Source organism: Gallus gallus, chromosome Z (genome assembly GCF_016699485.2).
Source record: "Gallus gallus isolate bGalGal1 chromosome Z, bGalGal1.mat.broiler.GRCg7b, whole genome shotgun sequence".
In the NCBI taxonomy this organism is placed as follows: domain Eukaryota; kingdom Metazoa; phylum Chordata; class Aves; order Galliformes; family Phasianidae; genus Gallus; species Gallus gallus.
Window position 1 is genome coordinate 35,629,188 of NC_052572.1, and position 25,304 is coordinate 35,654,491.

Sequence of the window (25,304 nt, forward strand, 5' to 3'; positions counted from 1 at the left end):
TTCCAAAGCAAAAGCCTTGGAGGTCTGAGATCTCTCTGACTCCTTAGCCATCAATGAGTGAGTGCTGAACAGTTTTGTTTTAGACTCTTATGGAAGGGAAGTTCATTCTAGCAGGCACAGGTAGCATTGGAACCCATTCTGAACCATCCACAGGGATTTAACTGGTCTTTTATGGCACTGAGTGGCATGTTTCCTTTCTTGTTTCCTCAGCAGAAAGACGAAGTGAAAAATTCTCCTTGTAGAACTAATTGTGCTGTCTGAATCATTTGGGCTGTGTTCAGGGTCACACTTCCGCAAGTCACTGCTTGAGTCTTACTGCCAGCATCCACAGGAGTGCTGCTAAGTCTTCGCGTGCTGTGCCTATTCCAGCCAAGATTTATATCATTCCTGGGAGGACTATTCAGCAGAGCGTACTAGATCTCAGTGGCTGGAAATGTCCTCCTCAGGCTGAGGCACTGTCTGTATCAAGAAAATTTTGTTACCTTTTCCAATTAGAGCACTGGGGACAAATATTAAATAACGTAAGGTAAGAATAACAAATGTACGGAACATCCTTTATGATGGGATTGCAGGGGAATAAGCTCTGGGGAACGAACCCTGTGTCCTTTACTTCTAGAAACAATGACAAACTAAAAAAAGAAAACTCTCTATGCTGAGGTTGTTGCATTTGTCCTTTGGCCACCCAGACAAGGGCAGGAAATGCCAACACAGTTTCAGGCCAATATCTGGAGGACACTTAAAATTTTGTTCTAGATTTGGATGGCACTCCTCTACCCCTCCATCTCTGCCCACGCTGTGAGGGGCTTGTGTTCCCTTGGGTCCCATCTTGCTGCCGCACTCAAGCACGGTTCCCAGGTGCCAAATGATGTTAGTTTGTATTGGTAGCGTTTAGCTAGTCCCGACTGAAAGTGCCAGTGAGCTTCTTGGGCAAGGCTCCTTGCCCTTTCTTTCCTCAGAGGCTGCACGGACAAGGCAAGCCAGTGAAGAACACCCCTGCCTACCGCCACAGCGAGTTGTGCCTGCCCACGAGATGGGGAGGGAGCACCTGTGAAAATAGCTGGGAAAAGCAGAGACACAAGACCCAAGCTTCACTGATAATAACAAGCAATGCCAGGACCTTTGAAACAGGTTCATATAGCACTTAACTCATGGATTTCATTGTGTGCAGCAGCATTTTTTTAATAATCATCCAAACTGGTTTACATGATCACCTTTTGACTCCAAACATTCAGAACGACATTTCTTTTTTTCTTTTTTTTTTTTCTTTTTTTTTTCCTTTTGATTTGGACAATATATATACATATGTACAAAAACATCTATGCCTACTTTTTTTTTTTTCTTTTTGCTTTTATTTTTTTTACAATTTCATGTGATTTACAAAACAGGACAGCAAAATAACTTATAAAGGATACGAATACTGTACAAAAATAAAACTGATTAAACTGCTGGAGGTTGGTATTTTACAGTGTTACAGATCACGAATCTGTAAAACAGCATTTTGAAGAACACGTCCAGTCTGGTGTGTGCTGGACTAAGTCCATCTGCAAACTGAAAACACATCTGTAATAACGGTCATGAAAAACTGTTTCAAAAAATGAAATAGGTTGAAGTATGTATAGCTATACCTTTAAAGCCATGACTTCTCTATAGTAATGGGCTTTCTTAACCAAGGAGAGGAGCTGTCCTAACTTCAGCACTATTAATTATTTCCAAAATAGTACAATAAGTACGAATGGTATTAGAGAACTTGATTTTCCTTTTCTTTCGAACATCGCAACACTCTTCAAAACTTAACTTCAAGATGCAGAAAACTAACCTGGAGTTTGTTCATGTGTTAGATCCGTTCTTTGTCTCTACTAGAAGAACAACTAAAAACCCTAACGAATAACACGATAAAATGAATTCCCTAAACCTGATCATTCCCCATGTACTCTGCTAGTGGTTAATGAATCACATTAATGCCGTCTGTCCTATGCTGAAATACAGCATGTATTAGAGCAAATTGGTTACTGCTTCAGAAGGGTTTTTTTTTTTTCAGAAACAGGATGTTGTCATCAGTGATAACAACCTAAGTCTGTTTTTCCCTTCTTCTGTGGACTTGGTACTTTCCCCTCCCTTGTTAATTCTTTTAGAAATTAAAGAAATAATGACAAAATTTCCTTAGATGTGCATTCTACCCCAAATATTGAAGCTGGGATCCATGAATCTGGCCATTTACTTTCATGTGTAGGTAACTAAGTGACCAAAATATTTGCATATTGGTTTAGGAGCTGCTTATCAGATGTGGCTTCCCATTGTGGTTGACAGCGTGTGAGGGTGTCGTGTACTTCGCAGGACCAGGCCTTAATATTCCAAGTACTGCATTTGTCCTACAAAACTGCAACGACCCAGACTGTGGGGCAGACTCAAAAGCTTACTATGATCTTCACGGGGAAGACAGAAGATGAATGCGCATGCTCCACAGAATCTCACTGGGTGACGCGTGGCCCTGACACCACTCAACGAGGCAGCATTAGCACTACTGGTAAGCAGAATGATTTCTGTATTCCCAGATCAGTAGAAATACCGAGGCTACCTCTTTTTGTTAGGAAGAACTTACGTTCCTACAACTCAATTTGGACACCAGAAATTAAAGTTTGGTTTCTAAAATAAATGTTTCACAAAGCTGAAACGGAGGTAGAAAGTGTGCTTGGTTTCCTGATGTCTTCACTGAAGAAAACACATCCCTTTTACTCCACAGGCTGCTCAGTATCCCTAATGCCTTAAAAGCAGTTCTCTTCACATAGACGGAATTTATCAAGAACTACACAGGTAAAAACACTATATGCAAACTGATTTCTAATGCTGAAAGCCTTATACAACTGTAGAAGAAAATACTCTACTCTCTGAGTTCATTTCTTAACATCTGTTTCTAGGAAGCAAGCTTTTTATCAGGTAAAACAATAAGATACTGTAGCTGCAGGTGTACTAACAGGATCTTTATGTACAGAATTTTACAGGATGACCTAAATTCATCTGCAGTGGAAACACTTCAGATTTCAGTGTGATTACTCCCGAGATGAATTGGGCCCTAAGTCTCTATAGCAGGGCTGCACCTACCCTTCCTCTTCTGGAGGAAGGAGTAAAAACAGAACAGGAAAAGAATGATTCTGGAAGAAATAATGTGTAAACATAATTCTCCCCCCTACAAGTAGCTGGGGAGGGGAAAAAAAAAAAAACACCCACCAATAACCTTGTATGGTTACTGCTTTTAACATAAAAAAAGGTGAAATGCGCAGAAAATTATCGTGATTTGGACGTTTCCCTTCAGAGATGATTTTGCTCCTCGTAGAGAGCAAAATGCAGCTCTAAATTAAATGTAGTATTGCCTTGATCAGTACTGGATGTGTCACGTATGACACAGGTACGATTGCACGGTACCCAGGGAAGCTGATGCCAGAAGGAATATTAGGACACACCTTCTGTGTTGTATTTCCAATTAGCTCATGGTTTTCCCTCATACTCCACAGAAACAGCGATCGAGAGATACAGGAGCCCTTTTGAAGTGCTCTTTACAATAAATTTAGCTGTTTCCATCAGCAGAGTGCTCTTAAGGAAAGGTCTACTCTCTCCATAAGCACACGGAACTCCCATTGGACGTGGCAGGAGTTAGGCACGTGTATGAAGAGAATAAATCTTTAAGGCAAGTGTATGAAGAGAAAAAGCCTGTAAAAAAGCAGCAGTTTATAAAGATGGTAGCTGCTGTTATGCATCCATTCGAACAAAACACAGCAGAATAAAGCACTGTTAGTGGCATTTCTATAGTACAGTACTGTATTTATTGACAAATGAAAAGATAGATCAATTGAGAGACGTATGTTTCTGCCCTCATCCTCCCCGCCACACTATGTAGGCTGACTTGTATTTTTCCAGGTAAACGAATAACAGAGCTAAATACACATATGGTCAGAAAATGACTGAGTTGTTGTGTTGGTGTTTTTTGCTGTAAGTATCTGCTTGAATTACACATGTTTTTACTGGAAAAGTGCAGCTTATATTCAAAAGTATAGTTAATACAAAGGAAAATTAAAAAGACCCAGTTAGTTTCGCAGGTCTTCTTGAGTATAAATTCACCTTATTTCAGAATATCAATCAGATGCTATTAGTAACACATGTAATGTTTCTCTTAACAGTCTTTTAAAATGAAGGATCGTTCTGAGATAGAAGTAAACCCACTTCTACAATGTGCTATGGAGTTTATATCTGAGAATTACTTATGTGACTCGGAAAGTGGTTTTACTTGACAGACTCTAAACACAAGCAGCATTACATTGTTCAACAAAACATGTTCATGACACAGCAATCACAAAGACCTCGGAGTCACGCTACTGTGGTGTCACTGGCCGGACCGTCCCGCGGGACATATGTACGCCAGTCCGAATGCGACAGACTGGGGAAGGCGGTGGTCCCGTCCTTCCCTCTTGCCGCTATCCCCTTCATCAAGATGGCTGTTCCCAGCCAGCACTGGAGAGCAGGAGCGGAGCACGCCGAGTGCTTAGGTTTTGGACATCAGCTACATGTGCTTCCTGATGGTGAGCGGGGCCCCCTCTGCCGCTGCTCTCCGGGCCACAGCCGTGGCTCTTGCGCCCCGCTCCCCTTCCTGGGCCAGCTCTGCCTTCACAAGGAACCAGAGCTGGACTTTTTGGATCGCTTGATCATGCTGGGGTGGAACTCGGTGTGGCGGCGAGCGTGCTTCGTCAGGTGGTCGCTCCGCATGAAGCGCTTCTCGCAGAGAGGGCACCGAAACTGCTTCTCACCGGTGTGGGTGCGGTAGTGCCGGGTGAGCTCGTCGGAGCGGGAGAACTTCTTAAGGCAGTCAGGCCATGTGCAGGGGAACGGCCGCTCGCCTGTAGGGAGGAAAGCATGGCAAAGTGTTCAAGCAATGGGGGGAGACTGCGGGTGGCGCTGACCGCAGGGATGCGGCCTTTGCTTCCCGCCGGGGCACGGGTGCCTGCTGAGCTGCTGACGATTCACTCAGTCAGGTGTTGCTCTCGCCACCCACATGAGCCAAAACCCCTCTAACGGCATGCAGCTCGAGCTCCAGTGCAGAGCCTTACATGACCCCACAGACTGTCATAACAACAGATGAGACCTGCCTACGCCTCTGTGTTCCTTATGTCGAGTGCACTACGGCGGTTTGAGAGGGGAATGCTGGTATTGCTCCTCTGGTACTTCCATTCTGCTGAACAGAACCATCTGTAACTATTAGAAAAGCAGCCAAAGAAAATCCTTCACCTGCAATTCCTGCCTAGGAAGAACTGAGCAGGGAGGGAACTGGGAGAGCACTGCAGCCTCAGGGCTGCAAATCTGCAGAGCAGAAACCATGATGCCTGCCAGTGGAAGGCTTCTGCCCCCTCACCTCCCTTCCCCCAGAAATTTGAGATGTTCCAGCAGGCGATGTTCTCCCCTCTCTCTTGAATGTTCAATCTGTAGGCAGGACAACTATTTTGTTATCGCAGCGCTACCGGTATAAATGTTTGCAGCGGTGGCAAAGAACCAAACCAAACACCTTAACCTAGAACACACTGCACCTTTCTTTTAAAAGCAAGGTTGTGAGGAGCAAACAATACCCACTGTCAACTTCCAGACACCCCAGATCCCTGCGGTGCAGCCCTGCAGGCTGCCTGGACCTTGCACAAATGTCTTTGCAAAGCTGACTATTCCATGACACAAAAGGAAATAAAAAACGTTTAGGCTTGCACAAAAGCTTTCAGTCACATACATCATGTACCAGAGCTGTTTGATGCCTTAATTCCTTAAGAATCTCCTGAAGGGAATACAAATGACAGCTATGTGACAGCTATTTATAGTCAGCCATGAAATATAAAAACTGTCCCAGGAGTTTTCCATCTTGGAAGAATTGGAAAGAAATTTGAAGAACTCCACTATTTTACGGTACTGTGCAATTTGGCACAAAACATGAGCTCCCTATACATTTGCAGACTGTGAGAAAAAGAGTCCTCTACAAGAGTGTGTGCCCTTGAGAACTCCCCAGCCACAACAGCCGAGAACAAAGACTGAAGACTAACATGGACTGTGCTGCAGACAGGAAGACGGCCAGAAGTGAAACGCTGAGGTCCTGGGAGGAGAATGGAGTGTGGCGAGGGGCCAGGGGAATGGCCCTTGGCATCCCAAAGATGCCATGGCGAGGAGACATCTGACAGCGCATCAGATAAGCTGAGATTCTGGAGATAAATGGGCTCTCAGTGGAAGTCTCTTAAATAACACAGATGTTGCAATGGTTCAGCCTTCTACTTACACGGTGCTCCCTGCTGTGCAGACTGCACTGAGCTTGGCTGATCTGTGTTTGGTACATCATGGTGGAGGAGATGGAGCCACAAGCCATCCTGGCCTGCAGGGCTTTCTTACAGACCTCTTACCTCCCTGCTGTGCTCCTTTCAGTGTGGCTTTCTAGAAAGGAAGCCTTTCTAAACAATCACTGCCTGTGTAAAATATATTAATTAAAGCAGTATGTTCACCCACACATGTGACGGCCTTGGCCGCAGCTACCACTCAGTATGGCACCAGCAGGCACTGCGCGATGGGGTCATGGGTCTTGTCTGCCCATGCTCTGCCCATTGCCCACACTCAACATCCTGTGCATTTCAGTGGTACTGCTCTTTCTGCATGCACAGAGGCATCTCATATATGGCCATACTGCCCATAAATGAGGAAGCTAAGCATCCCAGCCCTTACCATCATCTGCCTCAGGGCAGCTCTTCAGCCTGACAAGTGCCTGATTTGCTATAGAGACCAAGCACCTAGCCTGTGGGCCATGGAATCTGGGGCTCAGGCTTCTAGTGTTTAGGCATGGTAATATCCCAAACTGGTTGCTAAAAGCAGCGTTTAATTTTTGGTGCTTGCAGAAGTTAAGAAAAAACAGAGCCTGTTTTCTGGTTCCTTCTGGAAAGTGATGGGAGCGGTGTGACCACCATCGCTGCCCTGCACAGCCATTTTGCCTGCTGTGGGGTGCAAGGTATCCGTGAGGCTCTGGGAAGAGGCAGCACTGGCCTGGGATCCCTCGTGCCAGTTCACAGCATCACAGTGTCCAGACACAACCATCGCCCCTCAGGAAAGGGAGGAAAGGAAATCTTCCCTGCAGAAACACCCACCCCTGGGATGGGAGCAGAGGCCACGGGGGCCTGGTGTGGTGGAGTCATGCCCTGGGCTCAGGGCACTGAAAGACACAGACTGTGGTGATTCCTGAAGCACGGAGCTGGGGCCTGGTGCAGGCCATCTCCTGCCACACATCAGAGTGCAGCAACAGCAAAGGGTTTCCTCACTTGGGCGGTGCAAACTCTAGGAGACTGTCACAACTGCTTCAGAAACGCATGTGTAAAAGTAGGCCAGGCATAATCCGCGACACAAGGAAGTGTTAGAACTCCACAAGCAGAGAGACAAGGGGGAGGGAGACTTCTCCAGGCCCGGAGTGTTTGTCTCCGAGCCTGGAGACCTGCTGCTCCCCTCAGTTACGGAGCCATCACCAATTACATGAACCCAGAGCGACAGCACTTCACTGACTGACTGAATAGATGCAGCACAGCAGCGGACCGTGCACTGGGAGGCTCTCAAGGCAAGGCAGAGATGCCTGATGACAGGCGATGGCTGTGTGCTCGGCAGAGCCGGACCCTGCAGTTGCTGGCTGAGTTTGACACGCTGCTTCCTAGAGCAGCAGAGGTGTTGCAGAGGTGGGCAGGCCACAGCACGGCTGCAATGCTGCTCGAGCTGCCTCCACCCAGAGGCATCCATTTTGGTTTCATGTCTAATCCTGAGGTACGTTTTCCTGATGATTTTTCCCCGTCAGTTTTGAGAGCAGTACAGCTAGGGCTTGAAATGAACAGAACAAACCACTAAAACGGGGTGTTGTTATACAGGGCTGCCTTCGGTGGCAGTATGCTACTTACATTTCTAAAACATGCCTGATGTTGGGTTTCTGCCAGTCGATGAAGGGAGGGCCAATGGTGTGCCACAATACCTCAAAACTATGTGTGATAGACTCTACCCAAATATACAAAGGTGTAAATAATTCTCTTCAATAGAAATATCCAGGTTACACAAGTAATCACACAAGTAAGAACTGAAACAAACTGGATTACAGATAATAGGAATGGGTTAATGGGTTAATCTACAGAGTTCCCGTTCTTTATCTGCTTTGCCACCAGAGGTGCAGTGGGGGGCACAGTTTATGCCAAGATGGCATAACAGTGCAACCTAATGTTGGCTCTTCAGGGGCCTTCTCTGCTCCTGCAACCCTGGATTGCTTTAAATCCCCTATAGATACAAAGACCACTGTAAATCCTCTCCAACTCTGCTCCTCTTGTTTTACCTGACCTTCCATCACTGTTTCTCCTCCTCACTCTCCACTGCAAGTAGTTTGTTTATTCTTTCTCTGAGAGTTTAAACTCTAAATCCAGGCTGCTTTGCACAACCTGAGGTAGCTCCACGTTATTTTGTTTCCATTTTATTCTGACTAGACTGAAAATTCCTTAGCTTTTTGCCCTTCCCTGAAATATTTCTGATTTTCCCAGGTGGTATTCTCGTGCAGCAAGGGTTTCTGGGGGAAAATAAATATGTACATATAGAGAGAGTGGGCATTAGCAGTCTCGTTAATAGTGCAGGTAGTTCTGAGATTGTGATTTCTCATCTGCCTTTTCACTGTAAATTGCTGTGTTAGATGTGGATGGCTGAAGTTAGGATCTGCAGCTCATGGTGGCTTCAGAAAAGATGACTTTATTCAGACAAGCAAGAGATACAGAAGGTCTATAGTTTTCCCATACAGGGGAAGAAAAAAAAAGCCACGTTTGGAATAGCTGAAGACAAAGCTGACAATTCTGCATTTGTCTTGTAACAGGGCATGTACTGGTACTGGAGCAAATTGAGCTTCTGTGATGAGCTACTAATTTTAAGTGAATTACAAAAATTGCTTGAGCACTGACTTCACAAAAGACACTCAGAGATGGCTGTTGCTGTGGATGACAGAATGACCAAGATGGATGCTTTGCTAGTCTTGTACTATTCTTTTTGGCTGACAGAAGTGAAGTTGGACACCAGGACCTACGGTAACACAGGACAGATTGCCATCAAAGCTAATGATACTACAGCCAAATGGATTGTAGCTACAGCTGCATGAATGGACGCCCCTGACAGACCTGCATATTAAAGAAGAGACCACCAGGCACATGGTGGAAGTATTCTGCCAGATATTCACAGCAGCAATTAATGCAGTATTAAGCATCAAAACTGAAGAAATCCCAGTTTGACTTCTGGGATGTAGCACCTGTGCTGGACTCTGTCTCTGGCTGTGGGATGTGGCACAACTAGCCACCATCTTCTGCTGCAGCAACATCCATCTCTGCTCATAGCACCAGCCTGAAAGCTCAGGTGTACTGCACAAGAGCAGGTTGTGCATTTCTGACCCATCCCATCAAAGATGAGATGATGAAAGGAAAGATGGAAAAGAGAAAGCACACAAACGAGGAAAGCTCAAAGAGTGAAATCTTTTGCCATAAGGGTTAGGGTTAGAGTTAGGGTTACTACCTTAGGAAAACAGGTCTACTATTTGCAGGAAGGCAGAAGGAAAAAAAAAACAAACAAACATTCCCATAGCTTCAATGTGCATAATCAACTCTGAATGGTTCAGATAAGAAAATGTAATTCCTGCCTTCATCTTATAAGATCCTCCTGAATCTCTGAGGCTGTGGAGCTCGAACTTTCCCAAGAAATCATGGTACCTGGAGAAGACCTGGTCCTGAACAATAATTCCTTGACTTAGATACAACAATTATAACCTTTCCTATTTTCCCCACACTTTCCTGTGAACCCACTCAGCTGCCACTCCTGAGTGTCTCAGTGTCTCCTGAAAAATCACAGGTTCTGTAGACAACTAAGTATCTAGAACATGTTCCAGCTCATTACAAGAAAAAAAAAATTAAAAGTAAGGGCAGCCTTTCTTCCTTGCCAGAAGACAGCTATATCTTAGGTCTCTTACCTTTTTCATCCAGTGTAGTTGCTTACCCCACATATATGAATGAACTGCTTCCTGTGTGACACTGGATTCTGACTGTCCCTTTTTAAGATGTTATGATGAAGATGGAACTTACAAACATCTGAACACCCATTTCTGGGCCTACAGACGGAAGGCTTTTCAGGCTGCCTTTTTCCTGTTCTGAGATGTTCCAAAAAACTGGAGCATTAAAACACACGGCAGCCATGGAGTAGAGAAGCTGATGAGAAACAACAGAGCAGTGAGGACTAGGAACTGTGTGCAGAGAGCAAGGGTTTCTGGAATGCTTAAATCATGGCCAGCTCATCCTTCATGAAGATCATGTGCTGCTTAGAGGACAGGCAATGGACAGAGGAGTTGCACCAGGGGGTTTATTTCACCAGCACCCGGGACTGAACATCACAGGAAGATTAAGATGTTAAAATGCTGCTTTCAGCATGTATTTACACTACCCTGACATTCTTAAAACCACCATTCAACAGCTGCTTATAGATGCAGGTGCTCGAGTTTCTTTCAGAAGAGCAGATGCAAAACCACCTGCTAAGAGCCACCACTGCTGAGCTGCTGGGAGCCACATCTCATGCCTGCAGCCCAGCGAGACTCAGCCCTACCACTAATCTGATACATCACCAGATGTAAGGTGCATCCTTAAGGTTCTCTACTAGCACCCCTCCCTGTCAGCCTTAAAAAAGCCTTTCTTTGTGGAATTGTACCTCCTTGTACCTACTAGTCAGTGAGGGACTCTGGAAGGTGAAAAATCTCATCAGAGAGTTTAACCTACACTTGTCATAAGTGAGCAGAGTGTCCTTGACAGAAGACTCTTGGGTCCTTTGGATAAGCTTCTACCTCTTTTCCTTTTCTATCTTATCTTCATTTGAATGGAGGAATCCATTTTGCAGTAATACTGAAATACTGACTGAGCAATGGAGAGAAATCAACTTCTGATCTGGTGCTCAGGGCTTCAATCCTTACATAAGATTGAAGAACACTGGGCTTAGGCTTCTGTCCTGTCCTGATAATTAAACACTTTCTAGGGGGGAGGACAGCTTTCACAGGGTAAGGAGCAGAAACTTTTCCCAGTTGGAGAGGACCCTCCTCAGACTTCAGCAGAGCAGGGACGTGGAAACACGTCTTTCAGCCACCAGCACTGTTCCAATGATACACCGTGCTGGGTATCACAGCACGTTTCCCTACCCCCTAGCTGCAGAAAGGAACAGCTTGGCACAGCCATTTTGTGTCAGGGGGAGGTTTGTGGCTAGGTGTCCTGGAGGAGAACCTCCCTGAAGCCAGGAGTCCAGGCACCAAATCCCTGACCTACTAGGACTCCCCAGCTTTCCCCGTGTCCTCAGGCCTTTCTTTGGCCTCCAATGGAGGACCTGGCCTTGAAAAGACCAGTGCTGCAGCTGTCTGTGGAGCTGGACCAAAGTGTCCATGGCCAAACTGGCCCATCCCAGGCAAGAGCCAAGCAAGCCAACCTTGCCTGCCTCTCATAGTTGCTGTCTTTTCAGACTGCTCATGTGCAGATGATCTCAGTAGTGTAGGCCAGCAGTGCACACGGACTGTGCTTAATGACTTCCGTCCATCCCTTATGAAACAAAGTGTACAGTGGTCTCACTTTTACATGCATTTAGGAAGATAATTTTCAGCAATCTAGTGTGAATTTAATAGCCAGTATTTCAACAGACCCTCCAAATTATGGCAGAGATTGTGTTCCCAGGCTATTTACCCTTACCTGACGTGGATGATGTACTACGCCACCACAAACAAAAGTTAGTGGAAGCATGCTGCTTTGCCATCAGTCTGGCCTGTTAGTTCTAACTCACCTCCTCCCTGCTCCTCCAGCCACAGGCCTGGGTGCTCATTGAGGCAAGGAAGGGCAGCAAAGTGCAGAACAGTACAGCAGCCCACGGCAGGGAATGGTCACTCCCAGGTGGATCCACACAGCTGGGACCACAAGCTGACAGAAGCAGCTGACACCCACCCACAGTCATCAGTGTCACTGAACAGTGTTCAGGAACTCAACAGAGTTGAATTTTCAGTATCGCCACCTGGAAACAGGAGTAGGTGATGCCTGCTCTCTGCTTCTGTCCTACGCATGCACTCCATTAAACATGATTTTTTAAATTTAATATAACCCATAAAAATATTTCTGGAGTGCTACTGCACTGTGACACACGGAGTTGCTTAATGTTTGTATTTTTAAAAGAGGAAAACAAAAACAGAAACAAAAAAACCACAAAATAAAAGCAAACAACTGAAAATCAGGAAACAGTGCGTGAGGATTTGTGTCTACCTTACTCAGCTGGCAGCTCTTCCAGTCAGTACAGTCATGTTTCTCTGAGCCCTGGAAATGTGCCTAGCAGAACTCTAGCAATTTACACATTTCTGTTAACCCTTGAGAAAGGGAGCTTCAGATGGATGCCTGGTTTTGTCAAAAATGTCCTGCTGGCTCCATTTCCCGCTCATCTTTTTCTAAAGGAGCTGGCAATGTGACATTGCATGAGCAGGATAAGAAGGACTTAAAATGCTAAATTTCAGATTATGCTCCCATGAAATACCCAAAAAAGCTCCGGGCAAGCAGAGGATTGTCAACACATCAGCATCTGTACAGTCTGTCAAGCTAGCGGTAATCTAGAACACAAATAACAAGCAGCACAGTCAGAACCAAACTGATATGGGGCTGGAAAGGCAACGTGATATCTAGACTGCAGCACTGAGCAGCTGCAGTGTTCTTCTCTCTTCCCACCAGAAATGCTCCTCAGCTTCCCTTCACTCAGTGCCAACCATGGCCTCTGTTGAACGTCTCTTAGAGGCAGGTGTAGGACAACTCAAGGATCCATCAGCTGCCCTGTTACGAAGCTCTTCATGTGGCTTGGATCTGGTCTCAACGATGACAGGAATGGATGAAAAGCCAGTTGATGAGCATGGACTTTTCACACAACCACAATTTTGGAGCGTCTAGCTCTTTATCAAGGGCATCTGATGTAAATGTGAATTCCCCATCAAGAGGGATGTACTTCCACAGACAAGTAAACTCTGATCGGTCTTGCAAGAGGCATCTCAGAGACCAATTTCATGGTATCCTCTCTGTCCCACCTTCCTAACCATGAGGGTCTGCTCCCAGTAGCCACATGCTCTTTGGCTTGAATTCACAATGTCATAGCAAATATATGCTCCTAATTTAAGTTTCTCCTGGCAGCTTCTCTCCTCCTGCCTTCCTGCCTAACCTTGCTGTTAGCTCCCTGCCCAGCCCTTCTGACCAGATGGTGTGTGCACCCATGTGCCTTTCCTGCTTCCCCTGGAAACCCTGGGGCATGCACACCCTGCTCTGACAACCCCTCCCTCCCCTCATTTCTGAGGCTCACAATAACTCTACACACTACCAGCCACAACCAAACCTCCAAACCAACCTATTTAAGAGCCTCTACATCTCCACGGTAACACTCTGTGTATTTGCTATTGCTCATTTTCTTGTTTGGCCGTTGTTCATTGCCTCCTGACCTCTGCATTGCTTCCAGGGCTCTGGTCTTGTTCACATCTCTCCTCTGCTGTGAAGGCCCCCAAGGGAGCATCCTGCAGGACTTGGCCATGTCACCTCCATACTGGAGACTATCTTGCAGAGACAACGCTCCTGTAATCCCCCGCTCTTCCCCCCCCCCCCCAACCATCACATCGAAACTCCAGCTGCGTTTGCACATCATGTGCAAACTAGCGTTGTCCCAGGAGGGGGGGGGGGGGGGATGCCTAAGAGACCGAGGTAAGGTCACTTTGTAGGCCTGCTCCTCCACCTGCCTTCCTGACACAGCTTCTGGCTGTGAGCTGCAGGGACAACGCCACCTCGGCTCTCCTACACAAAGTGCCACGCCCCTCGGGGCTGCTGCCGGCAGCAGCCTGCACAGAGCTCTTACCCGAGCAGGGTTCCTACCCACGCCCTCAGAATCCGAACAACCAATTCCAAGCTACTTGCATAGCAGCGATGAGACAGGCAAGGCAAGTGGCTTAGTTTCAGCTGCAGGCTCGTCCTCACATTCATGGGCTTTTGCATGCTAATACGCTCAGGTTTGCATGCATGAATGAGTGGAGGACTGTCTGATCGTATGGCAGAAGCACCAAGCAACCTGGTGAGAAACAAAAGGGCTGTCTCTGCGGGACGGGGTTCGCTCAGGCTGCCTGGCTCCTTCCTCACCCCACCCCACCACGTCCCACCAAGCACAGCACACCGCAGGCAGAGGGTGTGCAGTGCTATTAGCAGATGGCACCGCTAAGGCCGGTGCCGCCATCGGGTTCTGATAGACAGCCAACCTGGGTCCTCTGGAGGGCGAGCTCAGCTGATAGGGCTGAACTCCAAGGAAATGAGTACGGGTATTTTCGGTTTCTGAAATAAGGGATACCTCTGAACAAGCAATATTAAAGCACCATTCATAAGATACAGACTTCTGACTTCGGAACATCACATCTCTTGTCTTCTGCCCTTCTGCCTTCATTGGACACTTCATCTCTCACTGCCCATCGGCTTAACAAAGAGATGGTCCCGTGAGATTTAGATCCCAACTCTACGCCCCATTGAGTGTCCGTTCAACGTAAGGGCAGATGCTGTTACCAGAAGCTCACAGGTGAACAGAATTATTTTCCAAGATCAGGAGACCAGAGAGAAAACGTTAAAGATGTAAGACAAGGAAGCTTCTACCCACGGCTGTATAGCTGCTTCGAGTAAAGGCAATGAAGCAGCAAGAAAGCAATCTAGTGATTTAATTTGGTGGCCTGATGGAAGGTGGATGGGAATGATTCAAGAGGCTCAGAAACAGCAGAGAAAATATTTAATAATAATTAAAAAAAAAAAAAAAGGAAAGAAAATGGTACTGAGAATGGAGTACTAATGCTCTTCAGTACACCGCTATGAATAACTCTGGAGGTCCAATCGAATCCCACTGTTGCTATGGAATTGTTCTGCCATCTATAAAAACAATTGGCACCAGCGGCATCGCTCGTGCTTCCACCCGCAGCAGTTACCTGTCCGCGCTGGGAGGCGCCGGACCTCGGTGTTCCGGAGCCGGCAGCGCTCTGCCCACGCAGCAGTCGGGGGCCGAACCGAACCCCCCGCCCCGGGGCGCTGCCTCCCGCCCGCGCCGCACAGGGGCTGCGTGCACCGCACCCGCTGCAGCACCGCGGGGCTGCACCGCGCATCCCTCCGCACGTCATCCCCTGCACGCCGCCCCGTGCGTGCCTGCGTTGGTTCCCAGACCGGGGAGGCTATCCGGGCATTGGGACTAAGTAGAAACGGTGCCAATCCCTTTTTCTCTGCCGCTGCGAGCCAAGCTCCCGCAGCACGGCACGGTTACATTCCGGATCTCCGAGCGCACGAGCGCTCGGCTCTCCGTGCCGATGGCCGCGGGTCGGGCAGGGGGCGGCACCGCCCCCCCCGCTGGGGCAGCCCCGTGCCGGGCAGCACCGCGCCGCAGCGACTCCCGCGGCGCTCAGGGCTCGGGCAGTGCCCGAGGTGCGATCCGCCGGGAGCGGGGCGTTGTACCTGGCCACTTACCGTCGCTGCCGACAGACACGGCGCAGAGAGGAGCGCCCGTCTATTATACATATGCGAAGCGCATGAAATACGCGCGGGCAGCGTTTGTCACTGTGAGCCGCTCCTCCCCGAACCAGCGCACAACCCCTGATTTCGGGGCAGTTTTTAGGCAGCTGCGCTGCACAGTGACCCCGACAGCGGCTCGCACACGTCATTCTGAGCTCGGCCGCTCGCACTGAAGGGATTAAAGGGGGGGGGGGGGGGGGGGGAAGAGAGGGGGCGGGGGGAAAAACAAAACAAAACCAAAAACCCAAAGCGGAGAAATGCCCGCAACCGGGATCAGGAGGCAGCGCCGCTGCAGCTCCTTCCCCGCGCCGGGTCCCGCACCGCCACGCCCTCCTCCCTCCCGGCCCCGGGAAGCGCCGCACCCGCTCGCCGCCCCAGGACAGCGCCGTGTGCCGGGCGGACCCTCCCCACTCGGCTGCCCCCCGCTCCCAGCCCGCGCTCCGGCTGCCGCAGCCCCGCGGCCCCGCCCGGAGCGGCCGCGCCCCCCCCGCCCCTCCAACCTCCCGCCTCCCTCCCCGGTTCCCGGTCCCGGCCCGCGGCACTGCCCGGGCAGGGGGGCGAAAAAGGGGGAAGGGAGCAGTGGAAAAAACGGTGGAAGGAGCGAAGGGAGAAGAGCGGAGAAAGGCAGCGCGCGGGGGGGCGCGCGCGGGCAGCGGGAGGAGGGGCGGGGGGCGGCGCGGCGCTGGCCGGGTTCACCCGAGGACACGCGGCTCCCGCCCGGCGGCGCTGACCTGTGTGCACCCGGTAGTGCGCCTTCAGGTGCGAGGACTTGCCGTACACCTTGCCGCAGCCGCTGTACGGGCACTTGTGCCGCTTCTCGGCCGCCAGCTTCGCCTTGGGGGCGGCGGCGGCGGCGGCGCCGCGCAGGCGGGAGGGCGGCGCGGGCGCGGGGCCGGAGCACGGCGAGGTAGCGGCCGCGTCGCTGTCGGAGCCCGCGTCCTCGTCGGGGCTCTCGAGGCTGTCGCTGCAGACCGAGGGCGCGGGCAGCGGGCGGTACTTGTTCAGCTCCAGCAGGCTCTTGGCGATGGCCAGCAGGGCGCAGTAGTCCTTCCAGGCGTCCCGCGGGTCGCGCATCTCGCGGCCCGCCTCCGCCTCCCCCGGCACCTTCAGCCGCGCCGCCGCCTCGGGGGACGGGGGCCCGGCCGAGCGGTTGGAGATGGACACCAGGCACTGCGCCGCCACGAAGTCCACGTAGGCGACGGCCGACATGCTGCGGCCGCGCCGTGCCCGCGCCCGGTCCGTGGGCGCGGCGGGGCCGTCAGCGCGGGGCCGCCGGGGCCGCGCCGCCGCACGCCATGGCCCGCCGGGCGCCGGGGCGGCGGGGCGCGGGGCGTCCGCCGAGCGGGACAGGGCGGCGAGGCGGGGGGCGGGCAGATAAAGAGCGGCGGCGGCGCGAGGGCGGGCGGGCAGCGCCCTCACCGCCGCCCCCCGGGGGCGGCGCGCAGCCGGCGGGGGGGAGCCGGCGCGGCCGGGAGCCGGGCGCCGCGGGAGAGGAGTGCAGAGCGCCCGCCGCGCCGCCCGCCCGCCCCGCGCGATGCTGCCGGGGCACGGCCGCGCCGCGGCCCATCACGTCAGGCGCGGAGCCCCCTCCCGCCCGCCCCCCCGATTGGTCGGCGGGCAGGGCCGCCCGGCTCTGTTTACCTTCTCCCCCCGCCGCTCGCGGGCGCCTTTTGGCGGGGGGTGTGTCCGCCCGCCGCGCGCCCCGCCAATCGCCGCGCTCCCTGCGCAGGCCGCGTGCTACTCCGGGCGCCCCGCCGCGCCCGCTTAAAAGGGCGATGCCAAGAGAGGGACGGAGGGACGGCGGCGGCGGCGGCCCCGCGGGGCAGCGGGCGCGTCGAATACCCCGGGAGGTCGCTGTCCGGGCCGGCGGGGCGGGCGGGGGGCGCGTGTCGGGGCGGGGGGGGGCGGCTCGGAGGGGCCCGCCCAGCGCCTCGCGGGTTAAGTGTCTCGCCGGGAGCCCTGCCGTCCCAGCAACCGGCCGGCCAATGGAAAGTGCGCCGGCTGATGTCACTGCCCTGCCCGCCGCCAATCCGCGCCGCGCTCCGAGGGGTGCGCAGAGCCCGCACGGCCGCCGGGCCCCGCCCCGCCCCGCGCCCGGACCGGGGCAGCCCCCGGCTGCGGCCGTCCGCGGCGAGGTCCTGGTGGCGGACCCTCAGGGGGCAGCGACGCCGCCGCGCGGCCGGAGGTGCCGGTCCTCGGGGGGAGGGGGGGAGGGTGTGTGAGGCAGCAGCCCTCCCGTGTTTCTCCTCAGCGGCCCCGTGGGCCGAGGTGGGAGCCGGTGCCGGCCTGCTGGGCGTGGTGCCGGGTGCGCCGCGCCGACTCCGTGCCGCGCCGTCCGGGCACGGCGGGGCCATCCCGGCCCCTGCCCCGCTGCTCGTGGCAGCGGCGGTGCTGTGCATCACAACTCGCTGCTGCAGAAATGCCGTTCCCGCTGCAACGTTCTGCGGTGAGGCTGTAGGTTGCCAGGTTTTCTCTTTAGGAATCGTATTATCTTAGGGCATTCGGGACACGCTCGCGTCTCTGTTAAACTCGGGTCCTTATGAGCTCTGGGAAATGACATCAATACCTTCGGTTCCAAGCTGTTTAATATACGGAACCTGTGAGACCTTTCTTTTGTTTGCTGGCTTCTGTCATTTCAGCCAAGTCCCTCCTGCCACCCGGTCTAATGGCTGGAAGATAATCCATGTCTGACCGATGCTGAGGAAGCACTGAGCCTTCACAGAGCTCCCAGTGCTTCCAACGGCTCCATCCCTACCAAACCAAACTGCTGTTCCGGTGCACGGGGCCCGTTCACAGCAAGCAGCTCAGTGGCAGCTGGGTGCCACCTCAGTGGTCCCTGGTACGGCTGCAGCTGCTCACGGCCCCCACAGCCCAGCTCCCCACACCCTGTGAGCAGCTCCGCTGCTGCCATCGCCTCAGAGCTCTTCTGAGAGTGTGGCTGTGCGAGGCATGTGGGCAGCGAGTGTTCCCCCACACCCTGCGGGGTCAGTTGCTCCCCGTGTAGCGTGTGGGAGCTCCTTCCCTGAAGGGTTCTTCCCACTCAGATAAAACGTACGAATGCATCCCGTTGGTGTGGTAACATCTGCAGTGTTCTGAGAGCCAGAAGGCCCAAATGTGGTCTCAGTTACTGCTTTCTCTTTCACTGCTCTGCTCTCCAGAACCCCCGTGTTTGATACCTGCTGGATGTGACGTGACATGGCACCCAGGGCTGGGCGGTGGTGAGGCTGCAACAGTGCCAGCAGTGCCGTGCTGGATTGATATTCCAGCAGCACTGTGGAGTTGTATTCCACAGTCATATAAACCTGAAGGTGCTACATGGTGCTCCACACGTCCCCGTACTGAAGGAACACGGCGCCTTCACCCAGCAGCAGCCACTGCCCGTGCAGAGCTGCACCTTGGGAAGGGGAGCGCCTCTGCCCCTTGGGGAAGCACAGCACAGTCTCTGTGAGCGTGGGCAGACGGTGTGTTGCTAACAGAATCCTCCGCATTCGTTCATTTTTCTAGATCAGTGGGGCAATGCGAGAGCCGGCACGGAGAAGGCCTACAGGCCCGGCAGCACTGCCAGCCGCCCTCTGATCGAGCGCAGCAGGCCTCAGGCCCAGGGCTGTGAGGGAGAGGCCTGGGATCCAGCTGCTGGCAATGCACTGCGGCTCAGCCTTCTCGTGGTGCCCTCCCTGCCCCGGGCCAGGGGCTGCCTTGACGGTCGGTGTTTCCCTGCATCTCTCACTGCTGGTCAGTGCCCGTGTGCCGAGCGTGTCAAGTTCACGTGTGAGAAGCTGGCCTGAGGCTAGCCAGGTACGCACACCTGCTGCTGCAGCGAGGGCTGGGCTGAGGGCAGCGCCGCTGAATTGGTGCCATGAAGCAGGAGTGTGGGCTGGGGGCTTGCTTTGGCCATGGCTGGGCTGAGGGATGCCATCCCGTGTGGTTCAGCAGTTGACGCTGCCTCTACAAAGCCATCCAAACCCCTTCCTCCACAGCTTTCTCAGGGCTTGTGCTCCTCTGCAGCACCCAGGCTGGGGCTGAGGGGGCTCCTTCGTGCCCAGCAGCCCCCACATCGTGGCTGCAATGGGACAGTCAGCACCTTTGTCCTGCAGCCCTCTGCGGAGGCTGTTCACGGTGAGGGTGCTGTGCTGAGAGCATTGACGGCTGCCCCCCCCCCCCACCGAGTGCTTCACTGAGCAATGGTAACCATAATAAAGGTAATAATAATAACTGCGATAACGATGAAGAAGATCACAATGAAGGACGGGCGTGCAGTATGCTACGTGCCACACGGGCCTGCTGCCCCCGGCCTCCCTCCTGCCCCGTCCCCCCTCTCCCTCCCGCCCCGCTCCGCTCCGCCCGGCCCCGCTCCGCACTGCGGGCTGCAGGCGTACGTGCGGCGCGGCTGCGGCATCGCCGCTTTAAGGCTGCGGAGCGGGCGGGGGAGGCAGCGAGCCGGGTTCATGCGAGGACACAGCCCCAGTTCTCAGAAATCCCCGCGCTGCGGGAACATCGAGCTCCGCTAGCGCAGCCCGGCTGCTGCCCTACATCGCAGGCGGACACGTGAGCGCCGCGCCGCCCCCCGCACTGCGCCGGGCCGGGCCCTCCGCGCGGCGCGCTGTGTGACACACGGGGGTGTAACGCGGGGATGGGCGCAGCGGTGGTACAATGCGCGGGACGGGGGGGGGGGGGTCCCTGCGAGCAGCCCTCACCGCGGCCACTGCGGTCGTCAGCGGGGCGGGGGGAGGGGGGGAGGTGTTCTCCCCCTTGTTTTTTAACATTTTTAACAGCTTCGGTATTTTCAAGATTTTTAATATTTGTAACGCTTCCATTGTTCCCTACGTGGGGACTTAATCTGCTATTCCACACAGAAACGTTCCTTTCCCCTTTCTCTGTGTCACCGGGGCCGCCCGCTCCGTACGCGGGGCTCCCACCCCCCCCTCCGGCCCCGCCCCGCCGCAGGCTCCGCCCGCCCTCACCTCAGATGCCCTCCGCAGCGCTCCCCCTCCCGCCGCCTCCATCTTGCGCCGCCCTCCCCCGCCGTGCGGCAGCGGCCGCCCCCGCCAACATGTCCGCCCCCGCCCGCTGCCGCCGCGGTCCTCGGGGCTCCCCCGCGGGGTGGGGGGGGAGGGCTGCGGGTGCTCGGCCTGCGGGTGCCTGGGGGCTCTGCGGCCGGTGAGGCGGGGGGCTGCGCACTCGGCGTGCCGCGGCACGGCCGTGATGAGAAGGCTGGGCGCCGCCGGTAATCCGGCTCGGGGCGTCCCTGGCCCGGTCACGCCGACCTCCGCCCGCCGTCCCCGTGCCTCGGGCTGAGGCGGGACATAGCGGCGGGTACCCACTCCGCTCCCGCTGCGGGGCCGGCATAGTGCGGCGCAACGCTCGCTTGGTGACCGGCGCCGTGCATCTCCGGGCAGGGCTGCGGCATCCCGACAGGATGCCCTCCCCGAGCCCTGGCGCAGAACGTTCTGCGGGACAACCCTGTCAAGAGGGTCCTCGGGACGGGAGGGGCGGGGAAGCAAGCTGAGGTACGCCGCACATCCTGGAGATCAGAATTGCTTCCCAAGTGTTTTCCAGTGTAACGTCCGGCTTCCAGCGATTTGCGGGAATTTGTCTCCTTTCCCTCCCCTTTTGCGGTGCTTTATGCCGGAAACAGAGAGGTGTCTGAGGGGCTTGTCTGACCCTGTGATCCACTTTGCAGGACTACGGTTCAAACGAGAGCCGTGCTTCCCTCCTGGCATCCGCTCCCCAGGAAGCGGGACGCACCCGTCGCTGCACGACCATCCTGCAGTCCTTCCCACCGTGGCGGTGCCGACGCTCTGGCACCGCCTGGGTTTGGAGCTCTCTGAGCCGTGGTGCTGGGTGTTTTGACTGTGGGAATGCTAGTAAACCTGTTCACCACAGTGCTGTAATTGCCTCTACTGGTGGCGTTAGGCAATGAAATCAGACAGTGGTGAGAGATTTCCTCTGGACGTTCATTTCAACCTCTGTAGAAATTCTCTTCAGTCAAAATGGAGATCATAGGATCATAGAATTCTTAGAATTGGAAGGGGCCACCGAAGGCCAACTCTCCTGCAACGAACAGGGACACCAAATTTCTGCCTTTATAATTAGCAGTGATAATGTTTCTTACAGGATCTCTCTAAATCATACTTGATTGCTACGAACTCTTAAAATTAGTCCTGTTCATTAGGAGAGAGGTAAAAGAATCTAGAAAGTAACTGCAGAAAAGGCTCTGGGGGTCTTGCTGGACACCAAGTTGAACATGAGCCAGCAACGTGCCCTTGCAGCAAAGAAGGCCAATGATATCCTGGGCTGCATCAGGAGTATTGCCAGCCAGCTGAGGAAGGTGATCCTTGGCCTTTGCTCAGCACTTGTGAGGCTATACCTAGAGTTCTGTGTCCAGTTCTGGTCTCCCCAGTATGAGGAACATTATGAAGAGAGTTGAAGATGATGGAGGTCCTGGAGCACTCCTCCTCTGAGGAAAGGCTGAAAGAGCTGGGAGTGCTTAGTCTGGAGAGAAGGCAGCTCAGAAGAGGTCTCACCAGTGTCTGTAAATACCTACAGGGAGGATTTGGAGAAGACAGAACCACTCTAATAGTGTGCAAGACAACCTTCTAACAGTGCCAGGACACTTCATAAATGTGCCAGGACAAAAAGCACTGGGCAAAAATTGGAATACAGAGGGCTCCATCCAAACACCGGGGAGCACTTCTGTGCTGTGCAGGTGATGGAGCACTGGCACACGTCACCCAGAGAGGCTGTGGAGTCTCCTCCTTGGAGATCTTGGAGAAGCTGCCTGGACATGGGCCTGAGCAGCTTGCTCTCAGTGTCCTGCTCTTGAGCAGGAGTTGGACCAGGTGGACCAAGAAACCCCTACCAGCCTCAAACATTCAGTGGTTCTGTTATTCTGGGATGTGATAATTTAGTAGAATCGCAGAATGGTTTGGATTAGGGTTGGAAAGGACCTTAAAGATCATCCAGTTCCGGTTCATAGCAGGGGGGTTGGGCTACCCAGGGTTCCATCCAATTTGTCTTTGAACATTTCCAGGGATGGGGCATCCACAGCTTTTCTGGTCAGCCTGTGTCAGCGCCTTGCCATCCTTTCAGTAAAAATATTCTTCCTTATATTCAGTCTAAATCTACCCCCTTTTAGTTTTAAAACCATTGTCCCTCGTTTTGTCATTACTGGCCCTGGTAAAACAAGCAACCAAACAAAAAACAACACCCTTTCTTCACCTTTCTCGTAGGCCCCATCCAAATACTGGAAAGCCACAGTCAGCTCTCCTTGGATCTTTCTCTTCTCCACACTGAACAAGCGCAACTCCCTCAGCCTTTGTAGGAGAGGTGCTCCAGTCCTCTAGCTACCTTCATGACCCTTCTCTGGATTTGCCTTTGTAGATCCGTGTCTCTTTTGTTCTGCAGCTCCTGGAGTTGGATGGGCCAGCCCTTGTAGGTTCGGTCAGTATGTGGGAACAAGTAAGAAACAGAGGGTTTAAACACATTAATTTCCTTTCATAATTTTGGCTGCTGTTAAGTAATATTTTTGTACTGGTTCTCGTGTGTTCACCAGTGGAAGGGGCTGGGTTCTGCAGCTCACTTCCTTAATGCTTTCAGGTTTTCAAATATCAATTCATAACCTTAACGAAAAAGACAGATGCAAAATGAATGTGCCTGTGCTTGCGCATATCACATTATCACACATTTCACATTATCTCTGGTCATCTCTGGTCACAAGAGAGAGACTAAAAGGGCTTATTTTGCCCTTAATCCATCCCTTAGTTCCTCTGTTTTTCTAGATGAGATACCTTGTTCTAGAAAGTTTCATCTCAGAAAGATATATTCTAAAATAACATGCTAGAAGATCTTGTTTTGTGTTCTGTTTGTACCTACACTTACCCCTGTTTAGTAATAATTAGGTCAGAGCATAGTTCAGGCCGATGAAATGCTTTTCTCCTTAAGTCAACCATCTACCTTCATGGTCACTCTTTTTTTTTTTTTTTTTTAATGCTTGTTTTAGAGTTAGCCTTCAGTGAGATAAAGTAAAATATTTTTAGTCAGTTTTATTTGGTAAGCAATTCTGACTTGACTGAATTAAGCTAAAGTTTGCGGCAAGTCAACAAAGCTAACTTTATTTTATATATTTAATTATTTTACTGGGAGAGCCAAGGAGGTTTTAGATATCTTGAGAAGCAAATGGACAATTAAACTCTACAGAAATTCAAAATTGCCTGCTGATTCTCAGTGCTAAGCAAACATAAGCTCTAATTTCTCTTCTTTTTTTTTCCTGATATTCTGTTCCTGTGCTCACACTCAGACATTTAGATCTTCATACACAGAAGCACTTGGTTTGTATATCTACCTAGATTTTGGGCCCTGCTAAGAACACCAAGGCAGCTGTAGCCACGCCACCAAGCCCATCTTGCTGCCTGTGACAGTGGCCTGGGGAAGGACTTGACACCCCCTACAAACATTTTCCAGACCTTTGGCTTGTTTGCAGCTTGGAGGCTCTCTGATACTTTCGCACTTGTTTGCAAAATGCCAACGAGCCCAGAGACCAGAGTTCAGATCTCACCTAGACCCAAGTCAGTGTTCTGAGGACAAGGCTTACTCATTCAAAGTCAAATGGCTTAATAAAGGAGGGTGGAGGCTATGTTCTCCAGACTGCCTGAGCACTTGGCTCCAAGCTGAGAGCTGTGGGTACGAATCCCTGCTGGAAATCTGGACCTGCAGTGCTTTCAGCGCTGATCTGCTGGAGTCAGCCACACCTTGCAGCACCTCAGAGATGGGTCCCAGCCTGGGCCTAGCTGAATTTCTTCTTGGTTGCCTAAAATGTGATTCTCTACTCAGTGGACTCATTTTGACAGCCTTTCCAAGGCTGTCAGTACAAGGCAAACAAAATCATGCCTTGCCCTTGATTCTGAGATGGTTGAATTGCAGGTCAGCTCCAGTGTTGGGCTATTATCACAGTGCTAAATTTGATCTGGTGAGTCCTGCTGGGGTAAAGAGGATATTAGTTCATGCTCACTCTGCTGACGTGGCTGCGCAATTTCTGGTCAGCAGTACAAGAAGCACAAGAGCGAGGCTGTGTAGCATAGCCTGAGGTATCTAACTCTTCTGTCATGACGTATGAAGCCTAAAGTGCATACCTCAGAGCTCTAGCTCCCACACGTCTATGAGAAGTGTGCAGATATAGTCACATACATAGCATGATGCGTCACCATTGCCTCAGTAATCTGCAAAGCAGGTTATTGTCAAAGCTAATGTTCAGGGCCAAGAGAGTTGTCACTGCGGTTACTTACACTGATGCATGCACCAGAGATCTGTCTTTTCTTTTTCTTCCTTTTTTTTTTTTTTTCTTTTTTTTTTCTTCCCATAGTCACCACATAATTTCCACCCAGTCTTCTCAAATCTTAATGCTCTGTTCAAATACGTGCTTTGTGTGCCTCTGGTTTCACCATGGTGGATTGTCATGCGTGGCAGCACTGCAGACTTGTGTAGTTGAATGTGTAGAGAAAAAGCTGTAAAGAGAACAGAAAAAAGCATGAACAACGATGTCAGTTAGTAGAATTTAATTATAACTTAGAAGCAAAGCTAGTTGACTGAGCTTGTGTTAAACGGGTTTGGAGAACCAGGTGATCTAATAGCTCTTTGATTTTTCAGGTAAGAAACTAGTGAAGGACGTGATTCTCTTAAGAG

General features: G+C 52.0%; 2 protein-coding genes and 1 long non-coding RNA gene across 3 annotated transcripts in view; 1 reads left to right on the plus strand and 2 right to left on the minus strand.

The window, feature by feature from the left end:
* Positions 1-1,153: 1,153 nt before the first annotated feature.
* On the minus strand, positions 1,154-17,002 carry KLF9 (Kruppel like factor 9). The gene is made up of 2 exons (XM_003643019.6): positions 16,358-17,002; positions 1,154-4,886 (listed from the first exon to the last, which is right to left on the minus strand). The coding sequence occupies exons 1-2, from the start codon at positions 16,833-16,835 to the stop codon at positions 4,657-4,659; spliced, it is 708 nt and encodes a 235-aa protein (XP_003643067.1). The 5' UTR covers positions 16,836-17,002; the 3' UTR covers positions 1,154-4,656.
* LOC124417509 (translation initiation factor IF-2-like) lies at positions 16,834-19,726 on the plus strand. The gene is made up of 3 exons (XM_046905645.1): positions 16,834-16,870; positions 16,969-17,811; positions 19,131-19,726. Exons 1-3 carry the CDS (start codon positions 16,834-16,836, stop codon positions 19,409-19,411), a joined length of 1,161 nt encoding a protein of 386 aa, XP_046761601.1. The 3' UTR covers positions 19,412-19,726.
* Positions 19,727-20,848: 1,122 nt separating this feature from the next.
* LOC124417515 overlaps positions 20,849-25,304 on the minus strand; it is a 33,660-nt gene continuing 29,204 nt past the window's right edge. The window contains exon 2 of the long non-coding RNA XR_006932438.1: positions 20,849-25,126. This is a non-coding gene — a long non-coding RNA (uncharacterized LOC124417515). The remainder of the gene's footprint in view (positions 25,127-25,304) is intronic.